The 22,159-nt window shown below is 39.7% G+C and overlaps 1 protein-coding gene across 1 annotated transcript in view; it reads right to left on the minus strand.

Annotated features, from left to right (window-relative positions):
* prpf8 (pre-mRNA processing factor 8) overlaps positions 1 to 22,159 on the minus strand; it is a 56,278-nt gene that overhangs the window by 30,579 nt on the left and 3,540 nt on the right. The window contains exons 2-19 of the mRNA XM_085965052.1: positions 19,360 to 19,464; positions 17,151 to 17,319; positions 16,317 to 16,481; positions 14,768 to 14,986; positions 12,569 to 12,781; positions 10,717 to 10,842; positions 9,480 to 9,585; positions 9,050 to 9,360; positions 7,661 to 7,850; positions 6,468 to 6,587; positions 5,272 to 5,406; positions 4,549 to 4,678; positions 4,152 to 4,348; positions 3,323 to 3,529; positions 2,732 to 2,895; positions 2,402 to 2,528; positions 2,041 to 2,233; positions 1,142 to 1,329 (exon numbers count right to left, since the gene is read on the minus strand). Of these exons, the coding sequence (XP_085821178.1) occupies positions 1,142 to 1,329; positions 2,041 to 2,233; positions 2,402 to 2,528; positions 2,732 to 2,895; positions 3,323 to 3,529; positions 4,152 to 4,348; positions 4,549 to 4,678; positions 5,272 to 5,406; positions 6,468 to 6,587; positions 7,661 to 7,850; positions 9,050 to 9,360; positions 9,480 to 9,585; positions 10,717 to 10,842; positions 12,569 to 12,781; positions 14,768 to 14,986; positions 16,317 to 16,481; positions 17,151 to 17,319; positions 19,360 to 19,453 (3,054 nt within the window). The 5' untranslated portion in view covers positions 19,454 to 19,464. The remainder of the gene's footprint in view (positions 1 to 1,141; positions 1,330 to 2,040; positions 2,234 to 2,401; positions 2,529 to 2,731; positions 2,896 to 3,322; positions 3,530 to 4,151; positions 4,349 to 4,548; positions 4,679 to 5,271; positions 5,407 to 6,467; positions 6,588 to 7,660; positions 7,851 to 9,049; positions 9,361 to 9,479; positions 9,586 to 10,716; positions 10,843 to 12,568; positions 12,782 to 14,767; positions 14,987 to 16,316; positions 16,482 to 17,150; positions 17,320 to 19,359; positions 19,465 to 22,159) is intronic.

Here is a 22,159-nt window from a genome sequence, read left to right on the forward strand (position 1 = left end):
ACCCCGTATCCTGAGACTGTGACCCCTCGTTCTAGAACCCCCCCAGCCAGGGGAAACATCCTCCCTGCATCCAGTCTGTCTAGCCCTGTCAGAATTTTATACGTTTCAATGAGATCCCCTCTCATTCTTCTAAACTCTAGTGAATACAGGCCTAGTCGACCCAATCTCTCCTCATAAAACAGTCCAGCCATCCCAGGAATCAGTCTGGTGAACCTTTGCTGCACTCCCTCTAGGGTAAGTATATCCTTTCTTAGGTAAGGAGACCAAAACTGCAGACAGTACTCCAGGTGTGGTCTCACCAAGGCCCTGTACAACTGTAGTAAGACATCCTTGCTCCTGTACTCAAATCCTCTTGCAATGAAGGCCAACATACCGTTTGCCTTCCTAACTGCTTGCTGCACCTGCAGGTTTGCTTTCAGTGACTGGTGTACAAGGACACCCAGGTCCCTTTGTACATCAGCATTTCCCAATCTATCACCATTTAAATAATACTCTGCCTTTCTGTTTTTCCTACCGAAGTGGAGAACTTCACATTTATCCACATTATACTGCATCTGTCATGTATTTGCCCACTCACTCAACATGTCTAAATCGCCTTGAAGCCTCTTTGCATCCTCCTCACAACCCCACCTAGTTTTGTGTCGTCAGCAAACTTGGAAATATTACATTTGGTTCCCTCATCCAAATTATTGATATATATTGTGAATAGCTGGGGCCCAAGCACTGATCCCTGCGGTACCTCACTAGTCACCGCCTGCCACCCCGAAAAAGACCCATTTATTCCTACTCTGTTTCCTATTAACCAATTTTCAATCCATACCAGTATATTAGCCCCAATCCCATGTGCTCTAATTTTGCACACTAACCTCTTATGTGGGACTTTATCAAAGGCCTTTTGAAAATTCAAATACACCACATCCACTGGTTCTCCCTTATCTATTCTACCAGTTACATCCTCAAAAAACTCCAGTAGGTTAGTCAAACACTATTTCCCTTTCATAAATCCATGCTGACTTTGTCTAATCCCGTTGATATTTTCTAAGTGTCCTGTTATCACATCCTTTATAATAGACTCAGTACTGTTGTGAAACTACCCATCTTACAAGCAATGGATAATCACCGTATTAGAAATGATGCATACCTTGTAATTGATAACAACGTTATTCTTGGCAGTCATGTAATCAGCAATGTTGTGATCCACAATCAGACGTAGCAATCTGTTCAGCAAAGTCAGATCAATTTTCTCATACATCTTCTCAAATCGAGACTCTAACATGACATTGCATTCACCATCAGCTGTCTCCCACACATCCTGAAGATTGTTGATGCCTATGTTAACAGTGATAAATCCCAGTGTTAAACAAATCTTAACACAAAGTTCTACTAGGAATATATAGATTTCTAAAATATCTCAAAACATTTAGTTTTACATCTGCTTCATTTAATGCAAATAGCTTCATTATCCCCAATGGAAACATGCAATTTAGCAGGGACATGATCTAAAAAGGTTGCCCTGCACTACTACATGGAATGGGTCACAAATAAAATGAAGATACATAGCTACTAGAACATACAAGATGCCTCTTCCTCATTGGAAACATAGACTTTTCACATTTTAGGTTTAACAATATAAATAGTTCTACTCAATAATGAGCATTTTGGATAGTGAGTGGAAACTGAAAATCAAAATAAACATTTTGACTATTGCATTTATTTTTGTTAACAAGTATTCTCATCTAAAATTCAATTCGGTGAACACTACCCACTTACCAAAATTACAGGCTTTCTATTTCTACCCAAGTTAAAATGGCAGTATGAAACAGATGTTTGCTTAAAATCTTCCACTACAATCAATGTGTCCCAAGAAATTACAAAAATATCCTTATTCAGTGCCAGATAATTTGCCACAAAAGTTTTTATTTACAAGTTGAAATATATTTATTCTGCTATTTGTGCATTAAAGGAAATTAAACTAATGTTTAAAGGATGAAGTCTAAAAACAGCTTATGGCAACGTTTCAAAAGATAACTACAAACATACCCTGGCACCACTTGTATACGAGTGATGGAGGAGGTTCCGTATCAGCGGGCTTAATCCATGGGGGGAATAACCGCCGCTTGTCAGCTTCATACCACAAGTACTGATCAAGGTAAGCATCAGTGATCTTCTCTAATGGCTCAACATCATAAACTGGCACCAGGTGGCTGTACAGATCCATAAACTCAATGCCAACCTGTCAGCGAAGAAAGGTTTGAAAAACAAAACCATTCTAAGATTGAGTGTGAAAATGAAGATTTACCTCGGTTATATCATAACTTAATATGCAGTTACAAGGTGAAGGCATGCATATATTTACAACTGGGTAAGTACAATTTTTAAATTTATGATTACTTTCACAAACCTCTTTGAAAGCTCTCTGTGTGAGCAAGTGACGTTTGATCCTGGATAAAGCCTCATGAGGGTTATCATAAGCCTGTTCAATTAGGCCCAGCTCCTCCCTCTGTGACTGGTTTAACCTTGATTTCACGCTGAAATTGAAGTGTACAATATCAAAGATAAGATTTCAAGCTGAAATAAAGTGCACAATATCAAAGAAAAATTTTCATTTCTTTTAAAACATTTCAATTTCAACATATGCTCTGTCAGATATAAATAAAGACAAGCCAAGTCTCACATTAATGGTGAAAGATCTGTTCAATTTGCTGTTTCAATCACAAGTGTATGCCTTTACCTGTAAGCTTCTTTGAGTCTCTCTAGAGCCAGGATCAGAAGCTTTGTATCGTGCTTGTAGGAAAGAGGGGGGAAAGGAATTGGAGAGAAACGTCTGCTCTCCAGCCAATGCACAGTGGTGGTGTAGATGGCAACAGCTTCTTCAGCAGTGATATAGGGACCATCCTATTCAGCACAAACAGATTTGAATATTTTCAAATAATTAGACAAGACTTGCAGACAACTCTGAGCTTTTAGAGAAAATGTATAATATATAAACAAGAATCTCACCACAATTAGATCATTTATATAAAATTACAAGTACTTTATTACTAACTGAAGGCAACGGAGACTCTTGGAACAGCCTCACATTTTGATGCAATTATTTAAAAACACCAGTACTGTAGAAAACTCTTGCAACACCATCACTTTTCAGAGCAGGCAGCATCTTTCCCACCAGCAGTAGGTATAACTGTATCCACTCGATCAATGATATTTCGTACTAATCGGTAAGAGGGCTGTGATTAGCTATCCATATAGCATACTAGGGATTTTCAGCAAAACTTCAAGACTATACCAAATTTGTCAATAATGTGCAAGCTGTAGAACTCACCTTCAGGTAATTGTGCTGTCTTTCCTGTTCTGCCTTCAAGTACAATCTGGTTAAGCGACCCAGGTTCTTCTTGCACACAGTTTTATCAACAGTTGCACCACGACGAATACGCTCTCTGTTGTAATGAGCAGTATTTGTCCACCAGTCAGCTTTGGCTTTCACGTACCGAAGAATCATGTTCTCAATTGGAGTTGGCAGACCTGGAACCTATTATAACAATATCAAGTCTCAAGAGGTCATGTTAGTTATTTTCTTTTACATTTAAACCTCAGAATTACTAAATTAATGTGTACAAAAGCAAGTGTGCACATTCTATTTAAAACTAAGCTTATGTTATAATTAAATCCTGAACAAAAAAAATTAATTACACCATGCCCATCCCTGTAGCTCCACTAATAATGAAAAAGAACTGGAAGCTGAACTGAGTGCCAAAAATGTCATGTTTAAACACAAAGGTCATAAATTAAGACTTTATTAGCCTCATAATTAGTTTTTTTTGGGGGGGGGGGGGGGGGGGCGGGGGAGTACTGGACTCCACATTTGACTTAGACGTAGCACAGAGGAATCAAAGACTTCCATAACTCTAGAGGGAGAAATGGGGAAAGGAGAGGCTTAGATGATTTAAAAGTACATCTGACAGCCAGGATTCTACACTTGCTTGGTCAATGATGCTATTCATAGAACACCTTGAAGCAAACAAGATATTCCGTTTCTTATTTAAAAAGTGTTACTGAACATACAGAAGTGTTAGTGTCTGATAAAATATTCCCGAACAGCATATTCTTGTTCACAAAGTACTCATTCATCGGCTAATCATTCAAGGACATACCTTCCAAGGAATATTTGCCTTCCAGCATCTCCAAGCCTCACTTAGATGCTGCAAGATTGTCCTGGCCTTGTTTTGTTTTATTCCTTCAGGCATCATATCTAGGATATCGTGCATGACAGCAGCTCGTAACTCCAGATCAAAGTGAGACTCCACACGCTGTTTAGTTACAGTCTTAGCGACGCCCTTGGAATGGCGACCTGACCAGGGGGAGGGGGGAGGAGAAGTGGGAGAGAGAGAATAGGTTATTTCAGTAAACTGAGAGTGGAGAAGCTTTACAAATGTCGTTTTCAGTCATCAAGAGGGAAGGAGGTAAAAATAAGTTAAGCGCTCAACAAGGTTTTCTCTTCAAAAGAGTCTGTATGAAAGCTACATTTTTCAAGACACAAGAGTTATTAACCTTCAAACTGTCTGGCAAGCAGGTTTCCTAACCACCTCTCCAACAGAGGAGTTATACCCCTCATGAAGAAAAGCCACACTCTCCAACCAGCAGCCCAGAATCCACAGCCAGGTCCCTTGCCCACTGGCCCCTGTAAAATTGAAAGATAACAGATGCAAATATTAGCAAATTATATAAGACTTTAACAGCACATAATATCAAGTATACACATTGTATTGAACGTTTTTTTTTACAGCCCAGGTTAAAAATAAACGCAAAAGGAGTCTTGGCGGTACAGCATACTGCCCTAATGTGCTCTCAGAGAGTTGTATAATGACTGTTCCACATATGATGAACTCTCAATCATAGCCTGGAAGGTGGCAAACATGTTTTTCTTCAGATGGAGGAGAAAGAAAAAACAAGGGACATGTTAATCTTTCACCAGAAGGTTGAGAACAGCAGAAGCTGAGGCATGAAGACAGAACATCTACTCTCAGCTACTGAATGGTCCTTTTTTTGATAGACGGGGGTGGGGGGTTGGCGAAACAAAGATATTTTTCAAAATGGTTTAAAAAGATGTTCTATCAAAACAGCACAAGACCGCCGATAACACTACAAGAACCAATGCAAATCAGATTAACATTCCCCAACCCATTGAAAAGCACCCTTAAAATTTGTATTGGCATCATGACATATGCATTTGTAAATGCATGTTTAAACAGTTACATAAAACACTACGCTTACCGTGTTAAATCTGTAATAGATAAGGTGCTTCAGATCTTTACACATTCGGATCTGTCTCATCAGCTTGTACTTGTATCTGTACATTCCTGTCAATTGTCCGACATGAGCAAAGATATACTGCAACCCATCTGACAACTGAAGTACAGAAGACAAATCAGGTTTAATTTCATAAATTTAGTGTCAAGCTAACGTTTTATTTCAAACTGAGCTAAAAGCAGCGATTCTTTTCCCTAATCTAAATAACAATTTAGGGTGCATTTACACTCCACAAGTTTGGCATTGGTGCACAACTACACTAAACTTATATAGTGTAAATTGGTGCTAAGGCTCAAAGTGACTCTGAAACAAAGTGGAGGGATACCCTCCCCCAGAGAGTCTCACTCTGCTTCACTCCAGTGTCACAGACCGGACTCAGTTGTAATATAACTGCTGCCACGGTGCAAAGCCAAACTATTCTGCACCGCTGCTACAGGTGTAGTCTAAATGCACCCTCACAAGGAGAAGCTTGACCCACATATTTATCCCCATCCAATACACTAAATGAGGGAGAAGTATAATTTGTATTACATTTAAACTACATTTGTGGCTTTAATGCATTCAGGTGATCCCATGCCTAAGCAACAGGTCATTCTATAGTCTGTTTCAGATTACCAAAGAATGAGAGTCACATAAGCATTGCAGTACATTAATATAGTAGCTGATTCTTCAGAAGAGAATAAGGGTCAATAGTTCTATTTATTTCATCACAACTTTTGTAATGAGCTATTTGTCAAGCCTAATTGTTAAATTGTCATTTATAGATTGACATGAATCAACTGAGCGGCCTGCGGGTGGCGCTGTCCAGGGAGAGTATAAATACTCGGGCACGGGCCCAGCTTGCGCAGGACATTCTTAACAGGACCTAGTGAAGGACACAACTAGACCTCCATGTTGTAAAACACTTGCTTAAAGCTTTGTTTAATGCTTAGACCAAGTGCTTAGTAGTTTTCTTACGTCATAGATTACTTTTAAAAAAAAAGACAATTTAACAATTTCAAGGTAACACTGAAAAGATAAAGCGGATAGCATTAGTATTGTTTCAAAATTAAAACTTTCCATTGCAAAATCCTGGTGACTTAAAGAATGGTCTGTTTGCACACACAATGTACTAAAGTAGTTTCAGCATTTCCAAAAGTTTCATTTTTAAATTGATGTACCTGGAAGGCATCCACATTCCCCAACCTGTACTGAACATGACTGTCAACGACAAGCTTCGTCAAACGTAGCACCTCACGACACAAATGGAACGCATTGCCAAATCGAGACTTTTTACGTTCCTGTAAAAATGAACACATTGGTAATTTTTCACATTATCTTTAAAGACATCAGTAATCTTTCAAAATCTACTTTCACACCTCCAGTCTAAATTAATCACCATCACTTTTATTCAAAAGAAAACAAAGAACTTGAATTTATATCGCATCTTTCACATCCTCTTGGCTTCACAGCCAATGTGACGTCTACGTGCTGCAGCCAATTTGTGCACAGCAAAGATAAATGGCCAGATAATCTGCTTCTGGTTGAAGGATGAATGTTGGCCAGGACATTGGGAGAACTCTCCGGTTCTTCTTCGATTAGTGCCATGGAATCTTTAACATCCAGCTGATCAGACAGACATGGCCCCAGTTTAATGTCTCATTGTGAAAGATGGCATCCCTCGGCACTGCACCGAAGGGTATGCATTCAAGTCACTGGAATGGGGTCTGTACCCGTGATGTTCTAACTCAGAGCGCTGCCACTGAGCCAAGGCTTTATCTACTCAAACACAATTTAGATGGATAATTTAACTCAGTATGCTAAATGATAACAACCAGCACTTTGGAAAGCATTCAAGACTATAATCTATTCTTGGGATTCTGTTGGTGGTTACAAATCACAAATTACAATTACTTTAACCATTCTATTAGATTATAGCCTCTGCACATTCATTCCAATTTAGGCAAATTATAGTCAAGGCAAATATTTTGTTCTCATAATTTGTCAATAACTTTTTCCCCCCATAGAGCCGTCTTTACTAGAGTCTCTATGCAAAGTGTTGTGATTTCAAGCGCATCAAAGTACAAACACCCAGCAACATGGCAGTTTAACCAGATTGTTTCAATAAAAAAAAACAGTAAAAGTTAAAAACAAGTGTTAAGTCCCCAAGGTCAGAGGATATCAAAACAGAAAATAACTGTCCAAAGCGGTAATTCTGAAAGAGCTTTAATACTCATTAACTGAAATCTGAAAAGAATACTATTGCCAAACGTCACATTTGGTTTTCCCAGTCTCCTCCAAATTATAACTGTACCGCAGAGTGCAGAGGTACTTCATATCCAAAAGCAGAACCAGTGTCTGTGATGAGGTTTACCTTAGTAGTGAGGGTTTTCACAGGCTTCAGGTTGAAGTTGTAGTCCAGATGCAGATAATTCAGATTCTTACGGTGGATTAACAAATTCAGCATGTTGTAACCTTGACGACACACCTGTAGTCCTACCTCTACCCAGTCTAGTTTGGTTGACTGGAAAAATTTTGTTGATTTGAACGAACGGAATAAGTACCTGATGTGGGAAAAGTAAAACTTCAGTATTAGAAAGAAAACATTCAACCTTTCCTTCCCCAATTAAAAGCCTATTATCCTTTACAAGATAGCCCAGCCCAAGGATATTTCTCTGCACAGCATCAAAACTACTTTTGAGTCAATGTCAGGAGATGCCCTTTACCAATGTGGCAAACAGGCCCTTCTGCTTTTCCCAGACAACTAAGACATAACGGGCAAACTCATTCACAGGATGTTGGTGTCAATTATTAAGACTGGGAATCGTACTTGGTTCCGAGTGTGATATTATAATACATTAGACTTAAAAAAATTCTGTTAAAATGGTTTTGAATACTAAGAGATACTTGTTGCTCATTGCAAAATCCACAATAAGGGGCAATATGAGACAATGAGTTAAGAACATTGCCCATCAAATCCAATCATTTTGCTGGATGAAAGTATCTCTCTGCTGATCATAAAGGTCCAACATAAACAAGTTGGAACAGGTTTTGTGAAGACAGCGTAAACTGAATCTAAAAAAAATTAGCCAGTATAGGATGTTCTTCAGCAGAGCAGACATTTTGCATTTATACAGGCCACACATTACGAGTGTTATACCATGCAAAGGAGTGCTTGCTGTTGAGACTGGATGGCCTAAACAGAAAAAAATTCTATTCGCCAGCATCAACATCTCTCACCTTAATATCTATAAAACAAAATTAATAAATCCCCCCATCTATTTTTTTTTTTTTTTTTTTTACAGGAGCCATTCGTCACTTTTATCTATGAAGGTCATTGGATTTTGTTATGCAGTGAATGCTATTCAGTGATCAGGAATAGAAAAGTTATGATGGGATAAATCAGTGATGGTTTCCTTTGTCAATCTAGCACCATCAAGCAGCCCAGCACTGGTCCTCAAATAGCAGCAGACATGTTCAAGTGCCGGGCAATCCAAGAAAAAGAAGCCTTCATCATCTGTTTAAGAGACTGGTGGTCTTGCACCTGTACTGCTGATCTCTTGGTCTTTCTCTCTCCTCTGTGCACGTACTGGAGTTCCCTCTAACTTTATTCCCTACATTAGTGATTCTCAAAAGTAACAAAGCTGACAACTTACTAGTCATTGGCACATACAGTTAGATTGGAGAGCTCCAGAATATTTAATTTTTCATTGTATTGGATGCATTTCTTGAACGCAACAAAATTACGGAACATTCAACCCACCTTTTCTTTTGTGCTTTGGGTGGTCTGTGTTTCAGTGCATTCAGTACATAGTACTTCAGGAGTTTCTGATAAGAAACCCTAACTTTGACTGGCTGCCCTGCTGGACAGTGCTCACGGTACCAGTTCTTCACTAAAGGGATGTCAAGTGCTCTCCTTGTTTTCCCAGACCTCAGGTTAAACGGTCTCGGTGCCCAAAGCAATGCAATGCCATTGGCAGTATGATCCGAATACAAAGGGGAATCTTTTAGGAATGGTTCCATACAATCAGGAAGTTCAAACTCTTCATCATCATCGGGTAATGGTTCCTGGCTCTGAAATGAAATGCAAACACACGTGATCATCTTCGGTTCACTGTCTTTCAGCAACTAAACTGGATAAAGAGTAGAAATTCATTGCAATAGCAAAGCTACTCCATTGTAGAGTTAATTACCTTAACAGAATGTCTGTGTGAGATTGGGTTAATCAGCGGATCAAAGTAGAACGCTGGCAAATCTGGATCTTCAGTTTTAATGAACACAACATTAGGTGTGTGGTACCTAAAATCCATATACAAAAAGTTAAATGAAGGCTAATGTATAAGCAAACACCAAATTATGCAGGGTTTTTTCCAGAATGTACTTGAACTTTTTTTGTGTCTATTTTCTTCCCTGATCCTCTCAAAGCTCAGTTCTGTTGGGGAACGGACCCATGGATGTTGGTGCCCTCCAGTACCCCACCCAAAGGACTATTCTTTATGTGCGAGTCAAGACGGTGAGTATTGGGAGGTTATTTCATCACGGGGCATCACACCAAGACAAATCGTGCCATCGCCCAACATCCATACATATCCAGTTTCCAGCATAGTTCACTGGACAGCAATCAGAAGGAACATGAATTATTTTCCCCTTCCGAGCCCCAGGGATATTAAAGCCAATTACATCCCCCAGCTCCCATCCTAACCGATATCAGCTTATTCAGCAGAGACCTAGATGCAAACATGGAATCTTCTGTTCAGTACAGCTCAGTTGTACACTTACTTAACCAACTGAGCCATTGGGGATTGTGAAATAAAAAGTTCTTTCACAGTTTAGTTTCAACATTTTAATGGCCAGTTAATTTTCTACTACCCGGGTCTATTCGTGCCTGAATAATTTTCTTTGAAGACACTTTCAATGGAGGCCACTCAAAGCTGCCTCCGACTGTCCTTGTCAGGAGGAAGAATTACTTACAGGTACAAAACCGACTACCCAGCACTGACAGCACTTCAGTGCACTGTATTATTCCGCAGAAAATAAAAGCAAAGTTACAGGTTTGCTACAAATAACAAAACTCGAGAGGTTGAATGGTTTACGAGGAATCATGAGGCTGCGCAGAGGATTTTTTTGTTAAAATATAAAAATAAGTAATTATAACACAAGGCTAAAAAAAACTGGCTGCCTTGTTTGCTCTTCTAATATTGTTGAGAATAATCATTAATCATGTCAGCAACACTGAAGGGACTACAATATTACAATGATATATTACACAGAATAAACTTTTAATATAGAAGATGGATGTTTCAAAAGGTTTCCAATTTCTTGTCCTACTAACTGTAAAAAATGTACATAATTTATTAGGAAATGTAGATGCTTATGGTGCACATTCCAAGTCTAGGACAGACATAAAATGGCTTACACTTGTCTACTTACCAGGTGAGATGAACATGATGGGGTAGGTTATTGTACAGGTATGGGAATGCGATTTTGTATTCTGTTCTGATTGGTTGTCTAATGATGATCTTATTGATGTCATTGAATTCATTCCAGTCTTCATCCCTAACAGAGGCAAACCAAACTCAAATAATCAAAGCTGCAATATTTCAGTTCTTTATCAACTGGAGACAAGTTACATATCATGAAGTTCCAAAAATGTTGATTTTCTGCTAACATTATTTAAAAATAAAAGCACATGCCCAGACGGCCTGAAACAAACATACAACTCAAAATGCTGAATTTTCTCACTTTTATTTTTATTGGGTTACAAGCCAACCACCAGGTGTTGCAGGGATCATCCAGACATGCCCTTTGATTTCCCCAACCACATTCTCCCAACCCACTGCCAGGTGCAACAGCCTCTGCATGGCACAGGTCAGATCAGAAATCGAATTGGCTGGGACATGACTCTACATCTATAGCTTCTTCATGACGCACTGTCCTTACGTACAAAGCTTACACTTTTCTAGCTTACTACTGCTAGCTAACAATTACAAGTTTAATTATACGGTCAAAGTAGTGTAAAACCAGTTCATTTCCATGCTGTAATTGTAATGCTCATTAGTCAACCATACATGTGCAAAATGGAGGTGGCTGCTGTGTACTGCACCGTCAAATCTTAAAACAGTCAAAAAGCATTTCATAAGGTACCACCTTACAAAACTTACAGCAAAAGTAATGAATAGCGCTCGGAATGAAGGGGAAAGTAATGAATAGCGCTCGGAATGAAGGGGAAAGTAATGAATAGCGCTCGGAATGAAGGGGAAAGTAATGAATAGCGCTCGGAATGAAGGGGAAAGTAATGAATAGCGCTCGGAATGAAGGGGAAAGTAACCACATGGATAGATCATTGGAGGGAATAAAGCAAAGGGCTAAAAACACTCCTTGTAAAAATCTGGTGAGTGATGTTCCACGGGGATCTACCTTATTTACTGTATACAAATAAATTATCTGGGCAAGAACTGAGGGACTATAAATGCAAGGCAATACATTTCAGAACTATCAATTGGGAAATAAAATGCAGATTCAATGGTAAGATTTTACAACGAGAAAAGGGACATAGGGATTTTGCTTGTGTAGATGCACGTGATTAAAGCAGGCATCGCAAGTAGATAAAGCCATTAAAAAAAGCAATTGGAATCCTTGACTTTGTATCTTAGAGACACAAGAGGTAATGTTGAACTTGTGCAGGACCTTAAGTTAGGCTGCAGTTGGGCACCCTGTTGTAGGAATGATATAAAAGCAATAGAAAAGTTGCAGAATGAAAAGGTATGGATTGCCCGAGAATGACAAGATGATCAATATGAAGGGAGACTAAAGAAGTTCGGACTTTTTCAGTGGAGTGGAGAAAGTTACGGGCTGATCTGACCGAGGTCGAGATTAGGAAGCGGATGACAATGTATACAGATCGTGTCTACTAGTCAGTAAAACTGTAACGAGACAGTAAATAGTAAAAACAAGTTACACAAAGGGTAGTTAGAATGTGGAATTCTTTGTCACAAACTGTTGTTGAAGCAGAGTGCGTAAATTCTTTTAAAACAAAATTAGATATTGGAATAAACAATTAGAGGGCATGGGAAACAAGCAGGAAAGTGGGATTAAACTAGGTGGTTCACATGGAGGAAAACACCAGTGTAGGCTTGATGGGCTGAATGGCCCTGATTTTTGCTGAAGGATTCGATGCCTATAGTTAGTTACTGTCCAACCTAATATTAATAGAAATACCAAGGACTAGCAATTAAATTCATGGCTCACTTACTACAAGATTTAAAAAGAAAAAAGTCCTTACTGAAGATTCACATCCCGAACCAAAGGTTCAAACTTTGGTCCACCCGGAATCGCCATGTTGAGAGCTTTGGAAGTAAAAAATGCTTTGAGATCAAACAGATAGAAGTAGTTGTCATCCACTAAATCAGTTAGCAACTGATTAGCCAGGCGATAAAGAGTGGACATCATAGGTAAAGTAAACTGCCAACGGCGATAAGTAGATCCATTTACATACCTAAATTGGGACAAAATAATTCTCAATTCAAACACTTTATCAGAGAAATTTACAACTTAATATCATAGTGAATCATAAGTGGATAGCGATGTTTGCACATTGATGGTCATGTAGATTTATTCCAAACCAATTTTTCTAATTATAGCAACACAGATTGAAAAATAATAAGCATTTATGAAATAAAGATGACTAATGCTGAGAATCCCACTATTAATAAGGAGACATGGAAGCGACATAAAGAGCCCAACTTTCATCACGTTTCTCTCCTGAAACCAGTCATTTAATTTGGGATCTGGTTCCACAGCTTCCAGCACCCTTCTGGCACTTCATTAGTGGTCAATCTTCGTGTGCAAGCCCATACAGTTAGGTGTTGACAGGCTATTAGACCAAGGAGACATCACCACCAAGCCTAACATTGCCCTCACCTAAAGAGTCTATCTTCCAGCAGTCACCAAATGACGAAGTAGGACCATAGCTGAACAATTATAACAAAACATTTTCCCCTTTTGTTTTACTTCTACAGGCTACACGCGGAATAGTGCTTTACCAGGCTGTGTTAGAATAAAATGAGAATCTTAACATCTATACATATCAGTTACAGGAAACTTTCTGGTATCCGGCACTGAAAACCGAGCTGGTGCCGTACCATCAAAACTGCTGTAGAAACCAGCGCTAATGTTAAAACATACGGAGCTTTTGAGCTCCATGTGAATCAACAAACCCTGTTGCTTAGCAACAGCTTCAAAACAGTCGGCCGCAGCTTAAAAGCGTCTCTGTAGCTAAGCAACAGCTTCAGCTAGACCTTGCAGAGCCTGACTGGGAAAAAAAAGCAACGAGAAGTAAAAAAACTTATAGGAAACGGTTCCTGAATTTTGCCGGTAGAGAGCGCTTTCCGGACATTTAACCTCCGGTTAAACGAAAGTTTCCTGTATTTCCGCAATTTCGGCCTACTAGCATATTTCTGTACTTGCAATAAGGCTATTAAATTGATTTAAAGCTGTAAGCATCAATTTGGTTCACTACACTGGATGTTAAGGTTTGTCAAGCATTATTACAGGAGACTTTGGTTTATCCGGAGGTTATATGTCCGGAATACTCGATCTAACGGCAAAAACCAGGAGCCGTTTGCTGTAAGTTTTTTTAAGTTCTCGTTGCTTTTTTCCCCCCCAGTCAGGCACTGCAAGGTCTGTAGCTATAGCAACAGCTTCAGCTAGAGACGCTTGCAGCTGCAGCCGACTGTTTTGAAGCTGTCGCTAAGCAACAGGGTTTGTTGATTCACATGGAGCTTTTCAGTTCCATATCTCTCAACATTAACGCTGGTATGTCCGGCACTTTTGATGGTACGGCACCAGCTCGGTTCCGTCAGTGCCGGATATCAGAAAGTTTCCTGTACTTTCATTATCAAGTGTTATTATATCAAGTCACCAAGTACTAAGAATGAAAGGCCATGGTTTAATGTTCAATCAGGATTACTAGGGCAGAGAGAGCCCCTGACTGAAATAGTCCTTGTTTCTCATATCGAGGCCAATTACCTGCAAAGAGGGACTGCTGACGATCAAAAGCATAAAACAATCTGTATGCACCTAATAGTTTAGAATACTGAAGAAGCGGTTCAAATTTTCAAACCAGTATATTCTATGGGGACCCGTGAGATAGGATTTTTCATTTCACTTGTGAATTGACCAAAAGGCACTTATGGAAAGATGGAAAGAAAAACAGAGACAAACTCAGTTTACCCTCTAGTTATGAACCTGTTCGCCCCAATGTCACAGGTAATTGTTCATTCACTACAAGTGAAATCATTTCTATTAAACTAGGTATACATAACTGGCAGCGGGGATTTAATCTGTACTGTTCTACAAATGAGCTGAAATGTACTTGTTAATAATTTAAATCAGACAATTGTTTCCGTTTCATTTTACTACTTTGCTAGGCCTTCAATCTTTCATGACAACAATGCAGTGCCCAAGAGTCTGAAAGCCTTACTTTGGGTTGTCTTTCAATGGTTGGTGGTCATATAACCACTCAGCCACTGGTCCGTCTTCTTCTGAATCGAGTTCCATCTGTATTGCTTCGAGTGGCTCCACATCGAGTATATTATCTGCATAATCCAGTGGGGGCTCTTCATCATCGAAAGGAGGAAACCGCATCCTTTTAAAGTGCCGTCTATCACGTTTTTCACGTCTCATCATAATCCACATGGTTCTAACAAGAAATGGTTGATTCAATTATTGCATTTCATTACTAAAATGTCCTCAATGGCAAAATGCAGCTACTTACCATATGACAATGGAGCAACGTGGCAAAAGATTTATCCACCAAGATACAAAAATGTTCATTCAGGAAATACGTTTCACAGGTTAACTTTTAACTATAAATCCACGACCAGTACCATAGGAAAAAACAATCAACAAAAAAAAAATCCAAGCAAATCATTTTTGAAAGATGAATGCATGAACTGGAAAGGTTATGAATGCTAATCATTGAGAGCCCGTACTTAGGAGTGGAATTAGATCGAACAGATATTGCTCAGCTTCAACGGAAATCATTTTACTTAATGCCTAATAGGCTAAAATAAAGCACGTCAAAATGGAGTTGAACGTTAAGCTGGGAAATTAAGGGTACTAGAAAGTTTTAGTGGGCCAAATGATTTTCTCCTCCTTGATTGTTTATATGCATGGAAAAACTGCAGGAACCCTTTACGGTAAACTCTTTCGCACCGACGGGATCGGGATGGTGCCGGTTGATTAAAAATTCCGGATAAGAGAGAGGTAGGCAATTTTTAAACAAAAAAAATAAAAACCAGTGACTAACTTGGCCACCACGGGAAACTCGGACTTGGAAAAACGAAAAATGGATGGATTCGGCAAGATTACCGGCCATCTATTTTGCCGGTTATTAAAGAATTTCAGTTGATTAGGTGCCATTTAAATGAGAGTTTACAGTACTTTGGAAATGCCTGCAATTTAAACATTTAGGGGCTCTTGTAACCACGATTGTACAAACAATCAGCCACATATACTTTTCCACAATTTAATTTGTGTTGACTGCTTCTGCTCTCCTGGCTGAACCCAAATGTGTCGATTTGGGTCCTCTCAGCCTTATTATGACAAAACAGTACATTTTATGTAGATGGTAATATCACAATTAAATGATAATCCCACCATATTTGAATTTGAGAGAGGCTAGCCATAACCAATATTGATAGCAGGTAAGAAGGGAAAGTACAAAAAAGCTACTGCAGCAGGAACCTGGGAGATAGTTGAACAATTATACAAATTCAGGAGAGCAGGGTTTGAAATCAGCAAGTACAATAGTAACTAATTAATATAGTAATTAAGGCCTAATTTCTTGACAAGAATCATGTACCATTAATTATGGTAAAATAACTGATAGCCACAACATTGATCCTCCTTATACTGTCTAATAATTTCATTCTGTGACGATAATGGGCAGAAAAATACAAAAATACTTCAGAAATAAATGCAGATACAATGTCGTTAAAAGTTCCTGTAAAATCCAACACTTTACTTACCCCCACTGAGATATGTAAACTGGTTCAATAACCCATGGGATCTCATTAACAAATGAGATTGCTCCTGTGATGTGGTACAAAACTGAAACATCCCTGATCTGCTCCCATGGCATAGGCATGTTCTCCAGTAGTTTCAGAACAGCATGTGGCATGTACTTCAAAGCGCTGGGGAGGAAGGGGAAAAAGACAGTTGACAAATGTAGCAATTTGAAGTGTATATGTTTTCTCTGGGTTTGTATACATGCAGTTTAAAAAAAGACTGCAAACCTGACTCCCATCAAATTGTAGCCTTTAATTCAATTCCTGCTCCCATCCCAACATACTGACTCCATGACTGGCAAGAATTCTAGACAGAGCAACAGCCAAAATCTGGAGTCAACAAGCCATCTAAAAAAACACCAAAATCGTCTTCAAAACCAGAAATAACCACTATTGAGATGTGCCTTTCGGATTGTAATCTTTCTAGTAGACAGGTTATGCAATATCTGTGTAATGCATGTGCAATGTTCGATTCTGTCATTGTAGATTTCAGATCTTCACCGTTTTTCCATTATACTTCATAACAGTCTTCTGCACAAACCTTTGCGCTCAACAAGACGAGGGATGGCAGTCAAGACAATGTAGTAACCAAACAAACACCAAAAAAAAGCCCGAAAATTATGCTCTGGAATATCATGCAACTGTTTATTGTTTAAAACAAAAATGGGTTAATGTTTCCTTTAAAATAGGAGAGAGGGGAATTCAAGAACAAAACATTAAGCATAGAATCTCACAGTGTGATTTCAGGATGAATATGAAACTGCCATTGTTCTCCAAGTTGACTAATTTTCTTACCCAAGATAGACTCTCTTGTCGTGCCTGAATTTCCGGTTTGTCATGTCACCATGGTCACGAATGATCTTTCGGACATGCTCAGGGGGCATATCTTCCTTCTGAGCATCCACAAAACCAAACTTTCTCTTCTCAGCATAGCGCTTAGCCTGAAGTTGCTGCCATTTCCTGGCTGGAAAATAAAGGATTTAATACTATGAAAAATGAAGAGGTGAGTTGGCACTAAAAAGTTTATAACTGACCACCATCTCCTCAAAAAAGGGCTATAGCTCCTTAAAAAAGTTCCATGACTTAATCAACAGCTAATCAAAAGTAATGTCGGAGTATGAGCAAGAGTCAAAATCTGGAGTCAACAAGCTATCTACAAAGCTATGTCCATTACTTTGGCTTTTTCCCCTGTAAGGTATCTTACTGCTGCCTTGCAAAGCTACATTTCCCTCTTCAACTGAGAAGAGGGCAAGCTGGTGAGTTAGACATTATGGTCACGTCCTGAGAATGACATCAAAACAACCCACTGGCACTAATCTCCCAATTTTACTTTTAAATCTACTGCCAGTCACCTGCAGACCTGCCCGAGGCCAACAGTGGACACGGGGACAGGTTGACCAGTTCTTCCATGCTCAATGTGCCATAACACATTTTGTGGACCTAGAAATTATCAATCATTTAAAATATCTGAGCCAGAAAAATATTAAATAACTATGCTGCAGGGTTAGTCTCTCATTGACTTCCACTGAGGAGAGTGAGGAACAAGATCCTTCCCACTCTTGGATGCCAAGCTCAGCACTCAAATACAACTCAAACTCAGCTACTAGTAATGACTTTCCGAAAGTAGCAAGGATACCAATCCCAGCTCTGTGGAAACTGGCGTGCAGACACACCACCCGAGAGCCTATTTTCCGGCTGCAGCACCTAAAGGCTGTACTGTTACGGGACTACAAGAAATATGTATCCCTTCTTGCTGCATCTAAAGTACCCTTTCTTCAACCATGCCCAGCACTTGGGGCTTACAATTCTCGAACTGAGAGTTTGGCACTTCACCCCTACAGCTAACTACCTGGTTTATTTCTAGAAATCAATCATAGTTGAATCTTAAATTACACCTGCTATCCAAATCAGCTTTCACTATTTGGAATCTTTAAGCACATTTTCAAGCTAACCTGACATATATCGAAGGAAGAACTCCGATTCCATGACACGAAAGTCAAAACATGTACTTTAACACACTTTTTTTAATGGTTTAATCCTCAATTCAACTGCATTTAACCACCATTGCTCCATATCCCTTGACAGCTTTACCCAATAAAAACCCATCGATCTCAGTCTTGAAAATTTCAATTGACCAAGCATCCAAGACTTTTCGGGGGCGAGTGTGTCAGATTCTCACCACCCTTTGCATGAAAACTGCCCTTTGTTGTTTTATTAAAATTACTTAATTTGGACTATTGGATAAGTCAATTTCCCCCCCAAGCAAAACAGAGCTTTGAATGAACAAGAATGAACAAGAACAAGACTATCCTTTATCCGAAAACCTCGGGACCAGCCGTGTTTCGGTTTTCGGAAAATTTCGGATTTCAGAAGGTATTTTATAAGACTGGGAAATTTGTCGGGGTGGGGGTCGGCGTCGTCGGGGGGTCGGCGGGGGTGGGGGTCGGCGGGGGGTCGGCGTCGGCAGGGGGGTCGGGGTCGGCGGGGGGTCGGCGTCGGCGGGGGGTCGGCGTCGGCGGGGGGTCGGCGTCGGCATCAGCAGGGGGGTCGGCGTCGTGCGCACGACTTACGCTGAATGAAAAAACGTTTGGTTTTGAGAGGTTTTCGGTTTTGGGATAAAGGACAGTCTACCTGTACTTCCTTCAACACAAATTAAAGAGTAGCCATGAGACCAATGAGTTGACAGCGACTTGTGTACAAGTGTTGAGTTAATCTATTTCAATACAATTTAAAGTTCAATTCCTGGCACTAAAGTGCTGCCATGTTAGAGTCTGATCTTACTTCTAAACCTTCCAGGTTGTTTCTCACAGCTTCTTAGGTTATTTATCACACAACTGGCACCCAGGCCCCTTCTTACAACTGCACACAAAACACCCGATAAAATAAAATGTTAACACATTCTGTACTTCAATTATAGGAAAAAAATATTCTACAGGATTTCTACATTCATAAATGAATTCCTTTCGGTGTCATAACTGACCAGATTAATCGAGGCATTTCTTACCTTTTTCTTGTAGTTTTTCCTCAGACATGTAGTCAGGTACAGGGACCGGAACCGGGTTGGGCCCGGGTGTGCCCCTGTACTGAAATGCTGCCATATTTGTTGATTCTGAGGAAAAGATAGATTTCATTTCTTTAAACATCTACAAATCAATTTGTGAAGTTAATATAAATATATTTTCACACGTAAAAAAATGTATATTAATGTTCTAACACAGGAACCACCAGTAACACACAAAGATGCATTTATGGAGAAAAAAATCCTATTACAGTGCAAATGACAGCACCAATCACTGTAAAGGCAAACCAAGAGGATGAAAACGCAGGTTCAAACAAGCACATCGATCAAAAGCTATAAACGGCAATTCACTCCAAGATTTTTCCCTCCACAAGCCACATCGAAAATAAATTTGCAGATGGATCGAGGTGAGTTGCCCAGTTATACATGATGTTAGAAGTGATATTTAATCTCAGTTGACACTAGTGTAGAACAGAGTGCGCTGCATTGTTCTCATTATTTTGTCCATGTATATTTATCATACACCTGCTTGTGTAAAAAGTTTAAAAATAACTGCTGTAAATATGTTAATTGAGGCTGATAACTGGAGTAGTAAATGACTGCTGCATGGGATGCAATGTGCAATGTCATACACTCCAAATCAGTGGCAACATGGAGATGGATGTGATGTACACTGGCTCTGATTAAATGTAACTAAGTCTGTGTACACTGGTTCCAGAGGTTCATTTTCACTCAAATTTGGAGCAATCCAACATCTATAATTTGCAACTTTTGAGGATCTTGAGAATTTTATATTTTTAGTAGACATTTTAAAGAAATTTCCTTTGTTACATTAGTTTTTGGCCAGAGAAATACAGCGACTGTACTAAAAGTTCTGTCGTATTATCCTTACATATGTCCACAGATGTGCATGGAGGGGATGCTTTAAATAACTTATCACCTATATTTTCAGTGCCAACATGTGAAACATATGTTTTAAACTCATCTTTCAATGTTTTTGAATGTGCAAATTGAAGTCAAGTTTTGAAAAATATTCTACAAAAAGAATGACACAATCAATATTTCTCATGTTACTGTTGTATCCCAGTTACTAAGTCTAGAATCATACAAACATAGAAGATAGGAGCAGGAGTAGACCATTCGGCCCCTCAAGCCTGTTCCGCCATTTAATGAGATCATGGCGGATCATCCAAATTCAGTACCCTGTCCCTGCTTTCTCCCCATATCCCTTTAGCCTTAAGAAATATATCTAACTCCTTCTTGAATATGTTTAATGAATTTGCCTTAACTGCCTTGTGTGGTAGAGAATTCCACAGGTTCACCACTCTCTGGGTGAAGAAATTCCTCCTCATCTCAGGCCTAAATGGCTTACCCCTTATCCTTAGACTGTGACCCCTGGTTCTGGACTCCCCGACCATCGGGAACATCCTTCCTGCATCTAGGCTGTCTAGTCCTGTTAGAATTTTATAAGTTTCAATGAGATCCCCTCTCATTCTTCTAAACTCCGGCGAATATAAGCCTAGTCGACCTAATCTCTCTTCATACGTCATTCCTGCCATCACAGGTATCAGTCTGGTGAATCTTCGCTGCACTCCCTCCATGGCAAGAACATCCTTCCTCAGATAAGGCGACCAAAACGGCACACAATACTCAAGGTGTGGTCTCACCAAGGCCCTGTACAACTGCAGCAAGACATCCTTGCTCCTGTACTCGAATCCTCTCGCTATGAAGGCCAACATACCATTTGCCTTCTTAACCGCCTGCTGCACCTGCATGCTTACCTTCAGCGACTGGTGCACAAGGACACCCAGGTCTCATTGCACTTCCTCTTTTCCCAATCTATTGCCATTCAGATCTGTCTTCCTGTTTTTGCCACCAAAATGGATAACCTCGCATTTATCCACATTATACTGCATTTGCCATGCATCTGCCCAATCACCCAACCTGTCCAAATCATACTGGAGTTTCTCGACATCCTCCTCACAGCACACACGCCCACCCAGCTTTGTGTCGTCTGCAAACTTGGAGATATTACATCTAGTTCCCTCGTCTAGATCATTAATATATATTGTGAATAGCTGGGGTCCTAGCACCGATCCCTGCGGTACCCCACTAGTTACTGCCTACCACTCGGAAAAAGACCCATTTATTCCAAATCTTTGCTTCCTGTCTGCCAACCAGTTCTCTATCCAAGTCAGTGCCTTACCCCCAATCCCGTGTGCTTTAACTTTGCACGCTATTCTCTTATGCGGGACCTTATCGAAAGCCTTCTGAAAGTCCAAATACGCCACATCCACTGGTTCTCTCTTATCTATTCTACCAGTTACATCCTCAAAAAATTCCAGTAGATTAGTCAAGCATGATTTACCTTTTGTAAATCCATGTTGACTTTGTCGGATCCTGTCACTCTTTTCCAAGTACTCTGCTATTGCATCATTTATAATGAACTCTAGCATTTTCCCCACTACCGATGTCAGACTTACCGGTCTATAATTCCCCGTTTTCTCTCTACCACCTTTTTTAAATAGTGGGGTTACGTTAGCTACCCGCCAATCCATGGGAACTATTCCAGAGTCTATAGAATTTTGAAAGATGACCAGCAATGCATCTACTATTTCTAGGGCCACTTCTTTAAGTACCCTAGGATGTAGATTATCAGGCCCTGGGGATTTATCGGCCTTCAATCCTGTCAATTTCCCTAACACCAGTTCCCTACAAATACTGATTTCATTCAATTCCTCCCTCTCATTAGACCCTATGTTCCCCGACATCTCTGGGAGGTTAT

The sequence above is a fragment of the Somniosus microcephalus genome, chromosome 22 (assembly GCF_052327205.1).
Source record: "Somniosus microcephalus isolate GS21.2 chromosome 22, FLI_Smic_1.0, whole genome shotgun sequence".
In the NCBI taxonomy this organism is placed as follows: Eukaryota; Metazoa; Chordata; class Chondrichthyes; order Squaliformes; family Somniosidae; genus Somniosus; species Somniosus microcephalus.